This window comes from Sminthopsis crassicaudata, chromosome 4, assembly GCF_048593235.1.
Source record: "Sminthopsis crassicaudata isolate SCR6 chromosome 4, ASM4859323v1, whole genome shotgun sequence".
NCBI lineage: Eukaryota > Metazoa > Chordata > Mammalia > Dasyuromorphia > Dasyuridae > Sminthopsis > Sminthopsis crassicaudata.
Genome location: NC_133620.1, coordinates 371031307 through 371052868, shown reverse-complemented (window position 1 = coordinate 371052868; position 21562 = coordinate 371031307). Strand labels below are relative to the sequence as shown.

The 21562-nt window shown below is 40.2% G+C and overlaps 1 protein-coding gene across 1 annotated transcript; it reads right to left on the bottom strand.

The window, feature by feature from the left end:
* Nucleotides 1-1300: 1300 nt before the first annotated feature.
* Nucleotides 1301-4639, bottom strand: LOC141539371 (uncharacterized). Its single transcript, XM_074262085.1, has 2 exons — nucleotides 4512-4639; nucleotides 1301-2913 (listed from the first exon to the last, which is right to left on the bottom strand). The coding sequence occupies exon 2, from the start codon at nucleotides 2888-2890 to the stop codon at nucleotides 1781-1783; it is 1110 nt and encodes a 369-aa protein (XP_074118186.1). The 5' UTR covers nucleotides 2891-2913; nucleotides 4512-4639; the 3' UTR covers nucleotides 1301-1780.
* Between the last annotated feature and the right edge of the window lie 16923 nt (nucleotides 4640-21562).

Sequence of the window (21562 nt, the reverse complement as noted above, 5' to 3'; positions counted from 1 at the left end):
TCCTTAACTGTAAACGAGGGACAATAATAGCAACTACTTCCCAGGGTTGTCGTGAGGATCAAATGAACAATCAGCAAAATACCTAGCAAAATAAGAGGCTGCTTATCTATAAATTGAGAATCTGTTACAAGCATATGCCCAAGGAAGGGGAAATAGCTAATTTATTAAGTGATTGCTGTTTGGTTGAAAAGCCATAAACTTCCTCTAACTACTCCATGCCATCAGAAAGTTTCCTAACTGGATGAGAATTCAATTAGAAAGAATTTGATGCATGGTAGGAGGAAAAAAAAAGAAAAAAAAAACTGAATATCCCCAAATCAGTGAGGGTGTTCTGAGAAGGAAGTTTTTGGTGGCCATCCAGTATGGAAGTAGTCACAATGGACCAGCCCAGATCTAGAACTAATATCATTGATTTAGAAAATCTTCAGTGGCCTGGTGTGGTGCTAACAAAACTCCTCAGGGCTACACACCAAGCAGCTAGTCAGCCCCTATTATGCCAGAGTCACATGTAGGAAGAGAAACTGAGATAGAGAATAAGGGAGGTGGGGAGATGAAGACCAGGATGAGGATCTGTATCCCCTACTTGCTGACCCTTATGCCTCTTTCTTCCCTCTCCCCCAAGACTCTTTCCCTGAGAATCCACTGACAAAGCCGAGACACACCCATGAGCATAGGAGGAAGTCATCTAATTATATAAAGCTGGCAGATCTCTGAGATAGAATAACGGCTGTAGAAAGAGCAACAAACTTGGAAAAGAGAAGATATAGGTCCAAATTTTGTTTGCCACCAGGTGTCCTTGGCCAACCACTTAACATCTCTTTGGAGTTTCCTCATTTGCAAAAAAGAGGAAGTTGGATATAAAGCTCTCTAAGATCCTTTCAGACTGTAAATCAATAATCTTAGATTCAGCTATAAAAGGGGCATTCAAGGAAATGTTTCAGCGGCATTTAGATGTCCTTGTCCTGTGTGTTTTACTTTAAGCCAGGAATTGTTACAGATATAGAATCTATAGGAAATCTATGGGAGCTGAAGGAAGTTTCTGACCATCTTTGGATCTGGTCCATCTAATTCAGATGTCCCCTCCACCCCACCACCCACAAGGAGACAGAGGCCCAGAGAAGTAACTTAGGCAAAATCATAAATAAAAAAAAATAACTGATAGAGATAAGATTTTAACCCGGGGTCTGCTGAATCCCAATGCATCAGGTTAAAGAACAAAGGGATTGACCAAAGAAAAGTCAGACATTAACTCTGGAGGGTTCTAGGAACAGAGGTGAATAAAGGAGAAGACAACATGGTATTTCAGGGATTCCAAGATTTATTGCTAGAAGCACAAATGTTCATTCACATCAAGATGGTCATACAGACACATTAGCAGGACACAAAACTTAAGGATGAAATTTATGACACCACAAAGGTTATACAGTCCAGTGAGTAAAGCCTCAATTCCCAAGGTGTGGATGAGGTTGGAAGGGGGAGGGGGAAGGCAGGTCAAGGGAGAGAATGGTCTCCCCTCTTTCAGTGACTGTCCCCTGTCCTAGAGATGGATGAGAAATACAGAGAGAAAGGAAATCATGGACATTCACAGGATGAGGTAGACCTCCCAGGCTGGAGAAAGCATGAGGTAAGGCTAAGGGGTCTCTCTCTCTCTCTCTCTCTCTCTCATAAACACACACACACACACACACACACACACACACACACACACACACACACACACACACACACTCTTCATTTTGTAGGAAGAAGAGATTCTCAATGGGGAAGCTGAGGAAAATTACTATTGTTTGAAGGGCCACTGAATGTGCTGCTGCTGCTCCACAGGAGGAAAGTGCTCTTCTGGAATCTGTGGGACAAGCTCGGGCTCTTTGACAGGGACGGGAATTTCAATACACCCTTGAGATTCCTGTTGTGGTTCCAGCTGCTGCTGCTGCTGCTCTTCCTTCTCCTCTAATTGCTGCTTTAGCTCCTCTTCTTTTTGCTCCAGCTGCTGCTCTAGCTGCTGCTCCAGTTGCTGCTCCAGTTGATTTTCCTTCTGCTCCAGCTGTTGTTCCAGCTGCTGTTCTTCCTTCTGCTCCAGCTGCTCTACTTTCTGATCCAGCTGTTGTTCCAGCTGCTGCTCCAGCTGTTCTTCTTTCTTTTCCAGCTGTTGCTCCAGTTGTTCTTCCTGCTGCCCCAGCTGTTGCTCCAGCTGCTGCTCTTGCTTACGTTCCAGCTGCTGCTCCAGCTGCTCTTCTTTTTTTTCCAGCTGTTGCTCTAGTTGTTCTTCTTGCTGTTCCAGCTGCTGCTCCTCTTTCTTTTCCAGCTGTTGCTCTAGCTGTTCTTCTTGCTGCTCCAGCTGCTGCTCCTCTTTCTTTTCCAGCTGCTGCTCTTGCTTATGTTCCAGTTGCTGTTCTATCTGCTCTTCCAGCTGCTGCTCTTGCTTACTTTCCAGCTGCTGCTCTTGCTTGCTTTCCAGCTGCTGCTCTTGCTTACTTTCCAGCTGCTGCTCTTGCTTACTTTCCAGCTGCTGCTCTTGCTTACTTTCCAGCTGCTGCTCTTGCTTACTTTCCAGCTGCTGCTCTTGCTTATGTTCTATCTGCAGCTCTTGCTTATGTTCCAGCTGCTCTTCCAGCTGCTGCTTTTGTCTATGTTCTACCTGTTCCATTTGCTGCTCTCCTTTCTGTTCCAACTGTGGAGTTAGAACAGGAACACATTTCACAGGAATTGTATGCTCTTCTTGCACATCTTGGACTTGCTCGGGCACTGGGCACGGTGCAGGTATTTCTGTGGGCTGCTTCACTTGTACCTGTGGAAGAGGGACAGGGATCTGGGACAGGGGCTGCTTACACTGCTCCTGGATGAAGGCAGGGGGAAGGCTCACAGGCTGTTTGTGCTGATAATCGGACATCTTGTAGATGGTATTAATTCTACCTAAAACAAAAAATTTTTAGTTACCACAGGAGCTCAAGAGGTTTGGCGGTTTCAAGTCAAGAACAACAGGCAGCACTTACTCTACCATTCTCCTGACAATAGAGAAGGCCAATGGCTTAAGTTTAGGGTTGGGGTGAGAAAAGACTGTAGCTTGATGATAATCCTTATAGGTGGTATCAAGTTAGCACCTTGAGCCCTAGAAATTTAAAAACTTGCAGAAGCACTTTATTTTATTTGATCCTTACCACAACCATCTGAGCTAGGTACTGTTATTGTCCCCAAGGGGAAAATGAAAGAGGTTAAGTGATTTGCCAGGGATTAAACTATTAAGTATCTGTGGAAGAATTTGAACTCAAGTCTTTCTGATTCCAATTCTAGTACTTTATGTGCCCTGTAGCTGCTCAACCCCTGGGGATTAAATCTTTATCAAACACAGACTAGATCAACTCTAGGAGGCATGTGCATTTAGGGTTACATGACATCTAAATTACTCCCCTCATCTTACAGAAGATAATTGTCTTTTCCAAGGTCTCATTGGATACCAGCATTCTATTCTAATTTACCTCTTTCCAATATAACACGTTTTGTAGTTGTCATTTTTCATTTTTATCCAGCTATTCATAACCCCCTATTGGGGTTTTCTTGGCAAAGATACCATAGTAGTTTGACATTTTCTTCTCCATTTCATTTTACAGAAAAAGAACTCAGTCAGAATTAAGTGACCTGCTCAGGAATCACAAAGCTTATGAGGCCAGATTTGAACTCAATAAAAGAAGTCTTTCTGACTCTAGACCCAGCACTCTATCTACCACCTATCTACCCCATATTACTTCTTTTAATAAACAATGCCTCAACCATTAGGAGTGCAATGAGAATATGAGAAAAAGTAAAGAAGGAAAAGGAGTCTATCCTGTGAGGTTCTTCCTTTCCTAAATTTGAAATACAGAATAAACCAATTTTCCCCCCACTGAATGAGATCCATTCAGTTTTGTGTGTGGAAAGTCAGCTCGATTTGCATTCAAGGGTCTTGGGTCAGGATTCTGACTCTGCAATTCACCTACCTTCTCTTTGACTCAGTTTCCTCATCTGTAAGAGGAGAAGTTTCATCTAGATGACCTTTAAGATCCTATTCAGAACTAAATCTATGATCCTATCATTTTAAAATGCTGATCTCCCACACTGCAAATTCTATTCCTGCAAAGAAACCACTGACAGTACAACACACCTCTTCCCAGATGGGTTGGGATGCAGGGCAAACTGGTCCCATCACCCCCTCCCATCTACCTACCCCCATCATATATTTCATTTCTAGCTAAATACATTGTTTTAGATTGTGGCGCCTTTTTTGATTATCTGTCCTATCCCTTCCCTTTTCTAAGCACAGAGATAAAGATTCACAGGCTAGGTATACACTACTGAATTAGGGAAACATTTGGATACAGCTGGAGTACATTCATAACCTATTCAACCCATGCTTTCCCCCCAATTACCAGCCAGGCTTCCCTAAGTTCTGTGGCCATGAAGTTGACCCTAATGGAAGGAACACCACGTCAAAAGTGTTCAAAACAAGCCCCCAGGATCCATTGGCTAAGACTTACCAGTGTTCACCAGAGGAAGCTGAATAGGAGGCTGCAGAAGTGTACAATGCTGAGCACGAGGTGGGAGAGGCTTTATAGCCCAACCTTCAACGTGTGGGGCACTGGAGCGGGATGGGGACTGACTGGTTTCACCACTCCAGGTTGGTCAACTTCCTCCAGTCCCTTCCTGACTCATACTCAGATCTGACAGCAAAATCCCCTTGGGGGCTCTTTCTCCTAGGGACAGCTCCTATGCCACTGAAGCGTTCTTCAGCGTGACACTCACCTGATGGGGCATCTGCTAGGGTCTCTGTTGGGTGAGGTATTAGCCCTGGGGTCCTGGGCCTTATTTCCTCTTCCCTTGTGACTATAGCCATACCTTTTCATTTCCTCACCTGGAAAATGGGTTGGTTGGGCCCCATTTCCCCTAGTGATTTTTGCTATGCCTCTCCTCTGTACCTCCATTTCCTCATTTATAAAATGGGGTGACAACATTTGCTGAAGTGTGAGATAAATCACAGGGTCTAAAGAAGAAAGGTATTTAGGAAGATCTGAGGATATGGGAGGGAGAAAGGTTAAAAGGGATAGAGTCCTTTACAAAGGAATAGGAAGAGGGGGCTGGAGTTTATCTGAACTTATCTATGGATGTCCCAGTATGAAATGTGACTTCAAATTATAGACTGTTAGAAGTCATCTAGCTCAAACTCTGGCATAAGTAATAAAACTAAATTTTATAAAAGTAAACTAGCTTTACATAAAGTCAAGGATATTTTCTTTTAAATTGGACAATGACTATTGTCTACTCTAAGCATTGTCTGGCACCACATTCAAGCAATGAGGCTGAAAGACCTAAAGGATCCTGTTTATATATACACTGATCACAGAGGTTGTTATTTGTCCTTCGTTCTCAAAGAGGACCATGTCATCAGGGAAGTGATGCTATGACGTGCAAGTGAATTGGATTTAAGTGAGGGAGAGCTGCGCAAGGTCATCTGCTTCACTTTCCCCTCCAGAGCCATCTGGGTCCAGATGACAGATCAAGATGACAGTGCTATAGAGAGATGTGGGAAGTACATTGTGCCTCTCTCTTTTTCTTCCATTTAGAACATACAATAAATATGGACATGTTGCAATGACATGTAACTTGTTGCTGCTCCCATCTGGGACAGATCCAATAAGGTTTCCCCGTTCTCCACAGTTTCTTCAATTTTTGCATCAAAGCTGTGGAACAAGAATTGCTGAAAAGTGATCCAAGACAACTCTGAAGGATTTAATGATGAAAAATGCTATTCATACCCAGAGAAAGAACTAATTGTATCTGAATACATTTTTTCCCCTTCAGTTCATTTTTCTTGAGGGTTTTTTGGGGTGTGGGGTAAATTTATATTTTCTTTCACAACATGAATTTTTTGGAAATGCTTTATATAATTTCACCTGTGCCTTTTCAGTGGAGGGGAAGGAGAAAGAAAGAGAATCTGGAACTCAAAGTTGTTTTGTTTTTTTTTTCCACAGTATATATGCATGAGTAATTTTTTTTATAACATTATCCCTTGTATTCATTTTTTCCAAATTATCCCCCCCCTCCCTCCATTCCCTCCCCTTGATGACAGGCAATCCCATATATTTTACATGTGTTACAATAAAACCTAGATACAATATATGTGTGTAAATACCATTTTCTTGTTGCACATTAAGCATTAGATTCCGAAGGTATAAGTAACCTGGGTAGATAGACAGTAGTGCTAACAATTTACATTCGCTTCCCAGTGTTCCTTCTCTGGGTGTAGTTGTTTCTGTCCATCATTGATCAACTGGAAGTGAGTTGGATCTTCTTTATGTTGAAGATTTCCACTTCCATCTTCATACAGCATTGAAGTGTACAGCGATCTCCTGGTTCTGCTCGTTTCACTCGGCATCAGTTGATGTAAGTCTCTCCAAGCCTCTCTGTATTCCTCCTGCTGGTCATTTCTTACAGAGCAATAATATTCCATAACCTTCATATACCATAATTTACCCAACCATTCTCCAACTGATGGACATCCATTCATCTTCCAGTTTCTAGCCACTACGAAAAGAGCTGCCACAAACATTTTGGCTCATGCAGGTCCCTTTCCGCTCTTTAGTATTTCTTTGGAATATAAGCCCAATAACAGCAATGCTGGGTCAAAGGGTATGCACAGTTTGATAACTTTTTGGGCCTAGTGGAACTCAAAGTTTTAAAACCAAATGTTAAAAATTATTTTATATGTAACTAAGGAATGATAAAATGTTAAATAATGAAAAAAAAGAATACCTGAAAGGTATTATTGGTGAGAATGATGGAATTACCACTGGGATCAAATATAAATTACTTTGTCATTTAAATCTCTTCTGGTACCTGTCTATCTTCCTGGTCTTCTTAAGCTCTATTTAGCTCCATACGATGAAATTCAATAATACTGGCCTAATGACACATTCTCCCATTTCTGTGGGAGCCTTTGTACTGTACTATCTGTCTATGAGGCCTGGGATTATCTCTCTCTTTACTTCTGCCTCAGTATCCCTGGCTTCCATCAAAATAGCTCAAAGTCTATCTCCCACAGAATTCCTTCCCCTTCCCCACAGCTCCTGTAGCCTCTTCCCTCCTCCCCAAGGTTACCTTATATCTCCTCTGTGTTTTGTCCACATATACACACACACATATACACTACATAAACACATATATGGGGTAGAGTGCACTTACTTTTTTTCATATTGTCTCCCTCTCTAGAATTTAGGCTCTCAACATCAGAGATTATATTTGCCTATCTTCATATCTTCAGCACTTAGCACAGTACCTGCCATATAGTAAGCAAATATAAATGCTTATTGTCTGACTGATGGAAAGGTGTTCTTTAGAAAGGTTAATTAGATGGAAAAATCTCATCTCTCTCAACCCTGAGCTTTTTTCTAAGACATGTGACACATGTACCTTCATGTGGCAGCTTCCCCTCCTTTTTCCTAGCCTCCTTTCAACACTGGTTTTCTTAAATCCCCTTCCTCTTCTATTACTAGCTTTCTTTTCTCCCTACTTACTCTTTCATACCAATACCCAAACCCATCCCACAATCTTTGGGTACTACCTTCCTTATATACCCTCCTTTCCTCTCCCCCTGGCTTTATCTTCCTGACCTCTCATATTCCATGCTGATATCCTTTCATTGTAGCCTTATCTTTTCTTTCCTAGCTTTTCTCTGGAATCCAAGGCTAACATAAATCTTACTGAGTTTGAAGCAGGGGAACAAGGGAGGAAAAAGGAGCTTCTGACCTTCTAATTGTGGAAATAAACAGTCCTATTTCATACATGTTCTATCTCTCTCCCTGTCCCTTTTGCCTACACCAAAGCACCTATAATTCTTCCTAAACGAAGGGAGGGGCAGAGGAGCCAGACCCCCATCTTAATGTCTTACAGAATTCTTTTTCGACTAATATAATGACCCAATTTTAAAGAGGGGTTAAGAAAGAAGGGAGGGAGGAGAGAGAGAGAGAGAGAGAGAAGGACCTCCTATGGGATGAGAAAAAAAAAAAATCCAGGACTTAAGGTGGTGATAGTGGGGGTGATATCAGAGCACTGAATATTCCCGTCCAAAATAATACAACTCAAAGAAGCCCAGAAACTGGGATCCTCCGAAGAATCTGGGTTGCCTCATTTGCATGCATAATGCCCTGTCTCTTTTACCTCTGAATGCTGAGCTCACAGGTGAAATATGGCCCTAGCAACTCCATGACACCCAAGAGGAGCTGGCAGCTGTCAAGAGGAAGTCACACCGGTCGAATGGGTTCCTTGGGCCGGGGGTATCAGAGAGATGAATGCCCTGTGATTCACAGCATAATGAGGGCCCTGAGGGGAGTGTGGCTGTGTGAGTATTTGGTCATTCCAGGAAAATCAAGAAGAACAGGTGGGGGTGGGGTGAGGAAGAGAGTGGAAGAGAAGATGGAACAGAGTGAGAGAGAAGATGAAATTGGAGAATCCAAGTATAGCTAGAAAAAATCAGACTCCAGCTTCTGCTTTCAAGGTCAGGTCCCCCATTTCTCTGATTGCCCTTTGAGGGAACCACTCTTGAGTGGGTTTATCTTTAACTAGCCCTTCCTGCCTTCGGGTTGACTTCACAGGTTCACAAATTCACATGATGAGTGTAACTGTCCAGCCCCCACCCTGAATAACTAAGATGAACTCATACCTCATGACACCTAAGACTTCTGTGATCCTCTCCCCTATTACCCCAGACTATCTGTGTTAATATTAAGTCTCAGCCTGAGCCAGGAGCCCAAGGAGTTCATTGGCAGTTGCCTTTCTGGAAGAGGAGATTTATTGGTTTCTATCTGTAGTGAGCATTTTTTTTGGCCTAATATTTAGTGAGGAAAAGAGGGAAAGCACTTCCTTCCACCTCTGGTCAAGATTACAGTCAGACTTTGAGTTAGGTTTGAGGAGTGGGAAGGGGAAGGGCAGGGAGAAAGGAGGGGAGGCAGGGACAGCTTCCAACATGTTCTCACCATCTAGATATGCTGACGCCTACAGCTAGTTCTGAGAAGACATCAAATTCGGCCCAACCCTGGGCTAGTTCCTCGATAAAGGCTGCCCTCTCGCCTAAATCTCACTTGCCTCCTCTACTCATTGGTCTCACTAGGGTCTAAGGACAAGAACAAAGAGAAAGGAGAAAAATGATCCAAAAAGTATTGTCAGACTGATAGTGAAAATTTAGAGAATCCACTCCAAATGTTGTCATAGATTATTTGTGCCCGACCTGTGGCAGAGCATTCTGTATTGCTTGTATTAGTGTAATCAGCCACAGTCAGATACGGACACACTATTCTTTAACCCTAACATAGTGATATCATTTTGATCCCTTCTGAGAACAAAGGATAACAAGTATTAAGCACCTTCACCATGCAGACTATGCTACCATTTGCTCCACATGCAGAGTCTAACTGAGTCACTCATGGTCCAATCCTTTGGGGAGTTTACAGTCTAGTCAGGGTACTTGTACCAGGTATAATCTATAATACGATATCGGTATTAGCAAATTACCAAACAAAATGATATTTGGATTTCAAGGGGAAAGGACAGGGAAAGGGCATACTGGTAAATGTTTTAACAGTGGGCTCTCTGACTTACTCTCAAAAAATGTGCCCACAACACACTTTTTAGTTTAATCTTCATCAACAACATTTTCTCCACCATTAGTCTAGACAATCAACAGCAAAATAAACAAAGCAAGCCCTGATTTGTAATTTGCTGATTTTTGAGATATAGATGTTCATGCAGAAAGTTTGAGCTGGTCCCAGGAAACTTTGAAAGAGGGTGGGAATAAGGGGGAAGGGGGAAAGAGTCCCACTCTGAGGGACCCGAACAAGAGAACTAGTGCTTCAGTCTTCCGTATCCCCATCTGAGCTTGCTTCCTTGGCCTGTTACATTATTGGCTTTCCTTCCCTTCTCCTCCCTTCTACCTGCCACCTTCATTTTCTTTGTCTTTCAGTGACTCACTTTCTTTCTCTAATCCTGGCTTTCCCAAATGCTAGGTCAGCAAGGACAGAGTGAACCTCTGACTTCTGTAGTGGATGGAGAAAGGAGTAGAGGTTAGGAGCCTTCTCTAGGCTGGGTGTGTGGTATGGAGGACATGAGGAATGAAATAGGAAGTCAGGAAATGGGGGAATCTGAGGTTTTCTGAGTGCAGTTCCAGACCTGATTCTCTGATGGGCTCTTGGATGGGATTAATATTCTCTCTCTCATATTTGTACTCAATCTTTTGCTAGTTCTCCCTTTTACTTAATCTTTCTTTTTCTTTTTCTTTTTTCCCCTGAGGCTGGAGTTAAGTGACTTGCCCAGGGTCACACAGCTAGGACGCGTTAAGTGTCTGAGACCAGATTTGAACTCAAGTCCTCCTGACTTCAGGGCTGGTGCTCTATCCACTGCACCTCCTAGCTGAATCTGTAATATTTTTTTCTTCCTAAAACCCTACGATTGGATCTTAATTCTGGACTTCATAAGGAACTTTTAAGATCACCAATCCATGTTTCAATACGCCACTCACCCAGCCCACTGCAGTTTGTAAGTGAGAAAATGAACTACAAAGAAGCAGAATGACTTATCCACGAACACACTGTTAGTTTGTAGTAAAGAACTTTAATTCAGAACCTGTATCTTCCAAATGAATGTTTCCCACTAACAGTGCTAATAATAATAGCATTTATACTCATACTTTTAAGATTTATAAAATGTTTTACAAATATTATCTTATTTAATTCTCAAACAACAGGATATAGATGCTATTATTATCCCCATTATGCAGATGAGAAAGCTAAGGTGATCCAAACCCAGGTCCTCCTGACTCCACACCCAGAGCTCTATCTACTGAGCAACCCAGCTGCTTCTCCTAATGTCAAAGAATCTAATTTTGGGAACAAATGAAAACCATTTTAAATAGTTACCATGTTCCTAACACTGTGTTAAGTGATGAGAATACAGATACATAAAGAAGGACTTCTTGTCTTCAAGGAGCTTCCATTCTAATAAGGAAAGACTACACATATGAGAGAGTGATGGTCGGTGATAAGTGTTTTAGACTGGGAAGTCACACCACACAGCAAATGATATGCTCTGAAAAGATTAAAATTGATCCTATATAATTTCCCTATTGATCTTATTTATAATTAATTGATTTTGTCCTATAATTGTTTAAGTCTGAGATCTTTGGCTCTGAACTCCTTTTTCATCTCTATAGAATGGAATAATGTTCAGAATCCAGCTGGCTTGTAATGGGCTTTAGAAATCCAGTTCTCCAGCTAATCACACTGTTCTATTCTTGCCTCAAGGAAATCGTAGGGGTTTTGTGTGTGCACACAAAGAAGTCCGTCTCTTATTTTCACACCACCAAGCCATCCTTTAAGGATGTCTGGTTTGCGGTCCAAAAAGGCTGTTCTCTTATCTTTTGACCTTACACCTGGACTCAAACAATGAGCACTTCTTAGGGTGAGGAGGGAAGAAGGGGGTATTTCTAGCCCCTCATTGACAGACTTAACCAATCATATTGTTTCCTGTGCCTCAACTCTGTAACCCATCATTTTCTCAATCCCATGATATTACCTACCCTGTTCTGTTCTTTGTTCAGTATTCTATAAAACCTATTAAAGAGAAACTGTCCTGCTGCTCTGGATCTTTGGTATAAATGGAGGCATCATGATCTTTTATTATTAGGTATCATGCCCCTATTAATAAATGATATTTTGCTTGAAGAAATTTAGCTCAGTTTCCCTTTGGGTTAAATTTTGGTCACAACAGTTCTTTCCAAGAACAGTCATAGTAACTTGATTTTTGTCCTAAGAGCTAGATGTGTCAAGGTATTTGTCAGGGTGGGAGTAGGGGACAGGAATGGCATAAAGATTACAAGAGAATAGCAATGATTCCCAACTATATGGGTCAGATTAGTTACTGGGTGAATACTAAGGTCTTTTCCAACTCCAAGTTTTCATGATTTGATTTGTCTCATCTAGGACTGGCTCAAAGGTCTGACCTCAGCTCAGATTATGATGGGGCCTAAAAGCTAATTGGTCCTCTTAAATATATGAGTGTCCCAATTTCTGATTCATGGTTGGGTTCTATTTCCTTTCATTATTCTCTCTCCCGCTATGATGCCTTTGAACAAATGACCTCCAGACTGGAATACAAGCACTCCTTTTTCATCTCTACAGAATGGAATCCCTAGCTTCTTCCAAAACACAGTTCAAAAGCTACAGTCTAATGCTTATTCATACTCCTCCCCTTATAAGCAATCATTCCCTCTTGGAATTATTCTGTATTCCTTTGTGTATATTTTGTTTCAATTCCCAGAACTTTGCATTCTCCAGCGGAATGAATTTCTTGAGCACACCATGTTTCAGTTGATGCCTTTATCTCCCCAAATGTATCAGATGGACTCAGGCTCAGTACCTCAGCATTTTTGCCTCTATTCTGCTGTGTCTGGATTATATGCTAACTTTGGTGGGTCTTAGGTTTTTATTTAAATGGGACTTATAGCATAAAAGTGTAATTATCTGTAGACATGTCGTATTTCATCATTAGTCTCTACTGCAGAGAGATCAATTGCACTGGGTTGACAACATTGTTCAAATGCCAAATGTTTGCTTGTCAAAAACATTCTTTTATGAAGAACTCACACAGGGGAAGTGCTCACATAGGGTCAGAAAAAATGATACAAGGACACTCTCAATGTCTCTTTTGAGAACTTTGAACTTCATTATGGGATATGGGAAACACTAGCACAGGTCCACTAACATGGTATACCCTCATCAAAGAAGATGCTGTGCTCTATGAACAAAGCAGAACTGAAGTACCTCAAAAGGAACATGAAATGTTTAGAAAATCCACCCCAAAATGTTCACGTGGACTATTTGTGCCTGATTTATTGTGTGTTCCATAACTCAATGGTTCTGCAATATTACCCTGACATTGTTTCTCAAAGGTCTCAAACAAGCTTCAATAGGCTGAGGATGAGCCCTTTGAGAACAAAAGCTATTTTTGCCTTTTTTAAAACATCATCTTTAGCAGAGTGATCATTACATACAAGTGATTAATAAATCTTTGTTGACTTGATTTAATTTGACTCGACTACTCCCATGCTTTACTATGAATGGAACTACTGGTTGTTGTTTTTTTTGTTGTTGTTGTTTGTTTTTTCAGGGGAGCCCAGAAGTCTTTGTTCTGTTCCTCCTTTCCTACCTCTAAGTCCAACTCCCCTTTTTGTTCTCAAGGATCCTTGCTGATGGTCCTCCATCTTCTAGTGAAGGAATCCTTAGGATTATGATACTTGTCTTTTAACAATGATAAGAATTATAATTAATAATTTAATTTCCAAGACATTTTAAGTCTTACCAACCATTTCCTCTTTGACAATAACCTGTGAGGTAGGCAGAATATGTACCATCCTGGTGATGTAGTGAATAGGACATTGGATTTGGAGTCAGAAATATCTGAGTTTGAGACTCAATTTCTCATAGTCTTAATTTTTTCATCTGTAAGATGAGGACAATAATAAAATCTACTTCGTATGGGATGGTCAAATAAGACATGTAAAGCATTTTGCAAACCTTAAAGATCTAGTAAATGTTAGTTATCATTATCCCCATTTTATAGATGAAGAGACTGAGATTCATTACTATGCCAAAAGTCTGTTCCTCACTGGGCACATGCAATATACATATATTTTTTCTTTTCTTTTCTTTTCTTTTTCTTTTTTTTTTTTTTTTTTTTTGAGATTGGCTCCCCCATTTCATTTGGATTTGAAGTGCATTGGCCATTCATGGATCCCATCCCAATACTAATTGGTTCAAAAGCTTTAACCTTCTCTGTTTTTCTGATCTGGGCTGGTTTGTCCCTCCTTAGGCAGTCTAGAGGTGCTCCATCTTCAGGGACTAAGCATATTAGTATTGTATATAGGGTGGATACCTGATCATCTTTAGTCCTACTGTAACTCACAACTTTAGACCTCAAATGATCCATTAACCTCAACATCCACAAGCCTCAAGTCCTAGAGGCATGTATTGCCATACTTGACAACTACATGCAATTCCCATCACCAATCACAAGGTTAAATCCATTTCTCAAAGATGCCAATCTGAGATTTAAGATTTACTGCTGTGAGGGAATATTATGCTGGTTGTAGACAAAGACATATACCAAAACCCCAGCCCCTGCCTAGAATTTTTGTTTTGCTTCTGATATTCTGTGATCTCGTGACAGTTAGCAACTCCCAAATCCCTTGGGGACTGATCCAAGCAAGCAATTACATTTATTAAGCATCTACAATGTACCAGGTACTATGCTAAATTCTGAGGATACAAGAAGAAGCATAAAACAGTATCTGTTCTCAAGGATTTTTCAATCTAATGGGGAGACAACTGTCAAACAAAAATATACAAAGCAAACTCTAATTAGGGTAAATAGGAAATAAATAAAAGAGGGAAATCACTGGGATTAAGAAGGATTGGGAAGGCTTCCTGTAGGTTAAGGTAGGATTTTGTTGGGATTTAAAAAAAGTCAAGGAGGGAAAACCTTCAGGAATGGGAATAAGCCAGAGAAAATTCCCTCAAAAAATCAAGTTTGAACAATAGACAGGTAGTCCAAAGTCATTGGATCTAAGAGTCTGTATTGGGGAGTGAAATATAAGAGGATTGTAAAAGGGCTAGGTTATGAAGGTCTTTGAATATCAGAATATTTCATATTTGATTTCAGAGGCAACATGGAGTACATTGAGTAGGGAAGTAACATGATCAAATCCATGCTTTAGGAAAATCACTTTAATGGTGAAATGGAAGATGGATTGGAATTGGGAGAGATTTGAGGCAGGCAGACCCACCAGCAGGTTATTGAAATAATCCAGGTATGAGGTGATGAAGACTTGTATTAAAGTGGTGGTAGTTTTGAGAAGGGGTATTTTCAAGAAATTGTTACAAAGGTGAAAACAAATAGCAATAGTTTGGATATGGCTGGAGAAATCCAGGATTACGCCTAGGCTGAGAGCCTGAGGGACTGGGAAGATAATATTGTTTTCTCCGTAATAGGGAAAGTAAGGGGGGGCATTTTTAAGGGGAAAGATAATGAGTTTAGTTTTGGACATTTGAATTTAAGAATTCTACTGGACATCCAGTTCCAACTGAGCAAAAAGCAATTGGAGATGTGAGATTGGAGGTCAGCAGAAAGAATGAGGTAAGAAAAGTAAATCTGAGAATCACCAGTGTAGAGATGGTAATTAGATCCGTGGGAGCTGATGAAATCACCAAGTGAAGCAATAGAGCTAGTTAATGTTTAAAAATCAGATCTCTTGGGAGAAATGTAAGCAGGATAAAATTTAAATTTAAATTTAATCTGCATTAACATTTTCTCCATCATTTTCTTAAACCAAGATTACAAATAAATAAAATATGCTGATCATTTAACAATTGGCTTTCTAGCTAGTCTGAGCTGGCTCCAGCACACCCTTGAGCATGAAATTGGAAGGGACCTCAAAGGTCAACTAGTCCACTCTGTAGCTAAGAAAGACTCTTTAGTACAGCATTTCTGACAACCCCCCACTAAAAACCCAACAGTGATGAAGAACCTTATACTTACTAATGCAGTCAATGTCCCTTTGGGTTAACACTGATTATTATAGCAATATATCAATAAGAGTTAGCATTTATATAATGCTATTAAGTTTTGCAAAACACTTTATAGTTACCTTACTATCTGATCCCTGTAAGAGAAATGCTATTATTATCCTCATTTTACAAATGAGGAAACTGAGTCTAAGAGGGTATGACTTGCCCAGTGTTGTATATCTAATAAGTGTCTAAGGAAGAGTTTGAACTTGTCTTCCTGAGTTCAAGCCAGCATTCTAGCTTCTATACTACTTGATTGCCTCCAAAACTGAATCTGCCTCAGCAACTTCTCATTGCCTCTAGTTGCACTCTTAGAGGCCAGGAAATTCATATCTGATTTTTCTTCCATATGATAGCTCTTCAAGAGACTGACAATCGATTGAATTCCCTTATTTGTCTCCCAGCCTGAATATGTCATCTTTCACTTACATGCCTTTGTAAGTGTGGACTACTATATACCTCTAATATAATTTCTATTCCTATGTCTCTTAGAATCCTTTTAGGATCCCCTCATATACTATCTCCTATTGGTGGGGGGAGAGTTGCCTTTTCTAATCCCTCTAGTTGTTAATGCTATCTCCCTTCTCAAACCCTACCCCCAATGGAATATTCATATTGGACTCATAACACTCTGACCCATCATCCACATGTCACCCTCCTCTATCCCTTCCTCTGAGGCTAATTAGGGAGTGAGGGGGTGTGGATGTGATCACCTGACTACATCAGCTGCCTCTTGGCAGGTATAATTGTTTCCTAAATTGCTCATGAGAACGATTTCAAAGACCTTTCCGAGGGGGTGGAGAGCTGGGTAGAGTGGGTATTAGAGCTAGTCCTGTAGGGACCTAGAGTTCAGCCAAATGCCCTCTGGCAGTAGCTTGCTCACTGATGTGGAGACTCAGAGACTTAATACCAAGCCAAGTATTCCCTCTTATATCAGCCAGTCATGGTCAGGTCAGTCAGAGAACATGGTTACTCCCTTATCCTTGGTAAAAGTATAGGAAGAACAAATTCATCCCGAGGGGGCAAGGTCAAAATTATGGTAACTATATCCAAGTAGTCATTTAGTAGAAGGTCTGAGGAAGAAGTTTCTGATACTAGGCTGATATAATCTGATGGTGAAAGACCAGTCTCTAACCTCAGGGAACTCCCAGTCTGATAGAACAGGCATAGTTCTTACCTTAGGGAACCTCCAGCATGATGGAGACATCTGATGGGAAAGATTCAATCCCGTTCCCAAGTGGCTCTTGTTTGATAAAGGAGACACAGTCTCTGCCCACAGTGGGGCATTCTCGGAGGGGGGAGAGAGAGACAGAGAGAGAGACAGAGAGAGACAGAGAGAGAGAGAAGGAAGAAAGGAATCTGATGAAGGAGATAGTCTTTGACCATAAAAAAATCTAATGGAAGTGACATAGTCCCTGACCACAAGAGATCTCATCCAATGGGAAGGACACAATCTTTACCTTTCCTCAATTCATGGAGAATATCTACTAAAGTATAAATCTGCTTTGGTGGAGGGATTATCCACAATTATGATATAATGGATATCCTAATAAAACTGAATCACTTGCTTAAAAAAATGAGTTTTTAAGGAGTTCCCCAGGATGAGCAGGATGAGGAGAGAAAGAGGGGATGCAGAGAGATATTAAAATCAATAGAATACCAACTAAGTAGAATATCAAACCTGAGAGGACAAGTAGAATACTGAAAGCAGATTTGGTTGAGATTAATAAAGGAAAGCTTTTTTTGAAGATCTACTGAGACTAGTAAAGATTTGGATGATGATTTAACTTTAAACAGCCCCCGTAATGGTGTGAATGAGATTTGAACTTTGTTTTTGGAAGATGGGAAACTAAACATAGGAAAGATGGGTTCCCAATATGCTATAGCAGTAGCAAAATGGTTTTATTGCAGCCCTTTCCTTTTTAAACCAAAAATGGAAAGAAAGTAGACAAAGAGAAAATGTGAGTTCAGAGCTTTCCAAAGCAAATACACGCTTTTTGATGTATGTTAACAAGCCCTTCCCTTTCTGCCCAAATCTCCTAATCTCACTTCTGCTGAAAGCTCTCCAGAAACTCTAATTCAATTGAGTTTGCTTTTTCACATTCGTTCCTTTTCAGCTATCTTTTCCAACCCTCTCTCTCCCTCCTTCCCACCACCACTATCACTCTCTCATCCTAGCACATATGGACAGCCTAGACGTAGACTAGAAGGCAGATAGGAGGTCATCAAGTGTAAATTCACCATTTGACAAATCTCTTCCTTTCTCACAATCATTTTATGGATGTGGAGAGCAAAAGTCAAGGCAAATGATTTCAAAGCATCATAGATTTAGAACTGGAAAAAACCACTAAACCCAACCCTTTTAATTTACAGATGAGGAAATTGAGGCATATAAAGATTAAGGGACTTACTCAAGACAATACAGCTGTTAGATGGGAATTGAACTCAGGCTTTCTTGACTCTCTACTATACTATAGTGCCTCTCAAGCCCAAGATCAAACAGTTGGTTAATGAAAGAGCCAGGATAAGTATCTGGCTCAGTGTCCCTTTAGAGGGGAGGAATATGGAATCCCTTCTTAAGCAGCTAAGTAGTACAATGAATAGAGTGATGAGCCTGGAGACAGGAAAACCTAAGTTAAAGTCATTCTCAAACTTTTCACTAGTTGTGTGGCCCTGGCCAAGTTACTCAATCCCTTTCTGCCTCAGTTTCCTCAAATGTAAAATGGGGATAATGACAGTACCCATCTTCCAATGTTGTTGTGATAACCAAGTGAGGCAATATTTGTAAAATGCTTAGCACAGTGTCTGGTGCAGAGTAGGTGTTTAATAAATGTTTTTTCTCCCCCCCCCTCTGATGAAATAATCCCATTTGCCCTCTGTCTGATCCTTCTAAATCCAGTTCAAAATATTCCTCCCCTCAGGAAGGCATACCTGACTCAGTCTGACTATTCCTTTATTCTCTATTCACATTAAAACACTTATGCATTCTCATTGCCCTTTGCCTGGGGTACCTATTATTTTGGAAGTCTGCCTGAACAAGTATGTATGACTTGCCTCTTCCCAGCTCCATGGAATGTCAGGAAGTTTCCTATCTCCCAGGCTCAAATAGATCTTGTTCATCAGACTCAATTAACAGAATGAAGAATTAAAAAGAAAGCAACAAGAGCAAGAACAAGCCAGAATATAGCAAGGGAAGGCAAGGTTTGATGAGACTGCAGTTTAGCACTGGCAAAGGTACCAACCAAAGCCTTTCAGCACTAAATGGACACCTCCTTCCATGTAAGCAACTATCAGACCAAAAGATTCCAGTTCCCCAGTCCAAAGTGTTCTGTTCTTCTCCATCATGAGAGTCACTCCAGAATACCAGCATCATGGATTCCTAGAACTGGAAAGGACCTTAGAAGTCACCAGCATTGTCCCCCCATACTGCAACAGAAACCTTCTCTGCCACATCCCTGACAAGTGCCCATCTAACTATGACTGAAGCTTTCTAAGGCTGACAAGAAGCCCTCTCAGATAGTCTGATCCACTTGTAGATGGAGAAACGATCTAGGGATATTTTCTTCACATTGAGCCAAAATCTGCCTGTTGCAACTTCTGTACGTTCTGTCCTCTAGTTTTGTTCACTGGGGCCCAGTAGAACAAATGAGCTGTCTCTTCCACATCATAAGTTTTCAAATACTTCAAGATAACCATAGACAACCAAGACAATTAGAAGGAAGACAATGTCCTTCCTAACTCTGAGTCTTCCATTCAATTTATTAGTGAACTATTATTCATTCAAATGAATATTTATTAAACACTTAATGGTTTACAAAGCATTGTACTGAGTTCTGGATTTACAAATGGAAAATTAAAACAATTCTTGCTTTAGAGGGGCTCACCTACTAATAACAGCAATAACACACATGGAAGGTTTCAAGTGCAAATCACGTGGAAAATTCCCATAGTAGTTGGCATGCAGTGGCAGAGCAAATAATAACATACCTTTTAAAATACCATTTCCACTGATAAAATCATGTCAACTTCTGATGTTGAATCATTTAACAATGGGAAGGATTTTGATGGCAAAAATGTTCTTTGCTGAGTCATTGGTAGCTCTAGGGTTCATTGATTTGTCTCAGGTACTATGTCCACTATGCAAAAATAAAGGTGAAACAGTTTCTGGCCTCAAAGAACTTAAATTCTACTACTGAGTCTTCTTTAATCTTCTATAGAAACCGGCTATTTTGTGCATAAGAACTCCACTCAGTAGGAGAATCCCAGATGTGGTGAAGCCTAGAAAGTTTAGCAAATTCAACCTGTTAGTGGGATATTTCCTTGTTGGCCTGAGTTAGGTGAGAGACAATGGGGTAGAGGTTATGGGGGGAGAAGTTAAATTTTCTAAGGGAAGAGAAAGCATCCAAAGCCTGAAATCCAGACTCTGTCCAGAGTTTGGGCCTTATCCAATGAATGAGAATCAGTGCCTCAGAGACATAAAAACTAGGAAGGCTATCTATTCTAAAGCCCTCTTTTTACCAATCAGGAAACTGAGGTTTGTAAAAAATTGTAAAACAAAACAGAATTGTAAAATGACTTACCCAAAGTCAGAAATAGTAAACATTGGCAAAATTATTTGAATCTCCATCCTCTGGCTTGAAGTCAGGAGTGTTTTGACTAGTATGGTTTCATCGGGAGTAATAATTTTTTAATAATAGCTTTTTATTTTCAAAAGATATTCAAAGATCATTTTCAACATTCACCCTTGCAAAACCTTGTGTTCCAAATTTTTCTCCCTCTCTTCCTCTCCTCTCCTCCCCTAAACAGTAAGTAATCTAATAAATGCTAAACATGTATAATTCTTTCATATACATTTCCACATTTATCATGTTGCACAACAAAAATCAGAACAAAAAGGAAAAAAAATGACAAAGAAAACAAAAAGCAACAAAGAACAACAAAAAGGCGAAATACTATGTTGTGATCCATATTCAGTATCCACAGTCCTCTCTCTGGGTGCAGATGGCTCTCTCCATCACAAGTCTATTGGATTTGGCCTGAATCACGTTATGATTTAAAAGAGCCAGTTCCATCACAGTGATCATCATAATCTTGTTGTTTTTGTGTACAATGTTTTCTTGGTTCTACTCAATTCACTTAGCATCAGTTCATGTAAGTCTCTCCAGATTTGTCTGAAATCATCCTGCTGATTATTTCTTATTGAACAATAATATTCCATAACATTCATATATCATAATTTATTTAGTCATTCCCCATCTGATGGGCATCTATTCAGTTTCCAGTTCCTTGCCACTACAAAAAGTCTGCTTGTCATTTTTGCACATGTGGGACCTTTTCTTTTTTTTATGATCTCTTTTGGATACAAACCCAGTACAGCAAATAATAACATACCTTTTAAAATACCATTTCCACTGATAAAAATCAAGTTAGCTTCTGAGGTTGAATCATTTAACAGTGGGAAGGATTTTGATGGCAAAAATGTTTTTTGTTGAGTCATCAGTAGCTCTAGGGTTCATTGATTTGTCTCAGGTACTATGTCCACCATACAAAAATAAAGGTGAAACAGTTTCTGGCCAGCAGTTTCATCTGCTGGATGAAAGGGTATCCACAATTTGATAGCTCTTTGTGCATAGTTACAAATTGTTCTACAGAATGGTTAAATCAGCTTGCAACTCCACCAACAATGTATTAGTATCCCAGTTTTCCTTCTAACATTTATCATTATCTTTTCCTGTCATCTTAGCCAATCTGAGAGATGTATAGTGATACCTCAGAGTTGTCTTAATTTGCATTTCTCTGATCAACAGTGATTTAGAGCATTTTTTCATATTACTATAAATGGTTTTAATTTCTTCATCTGTGTCTGTTTCATTTCCTTTGACCATTTATTAATTGGAATGGCTTGCATGCATTATAAATTT

Coding starts and splice junctions, on each gene's coding strand:
- LOC141539371 (XM_074262085.1), bottom strand. CDS start 2,890: ATGTCCGATTATCAGCACAAACAGCCTGTGAGCCTTCCCCCTGCCTTC.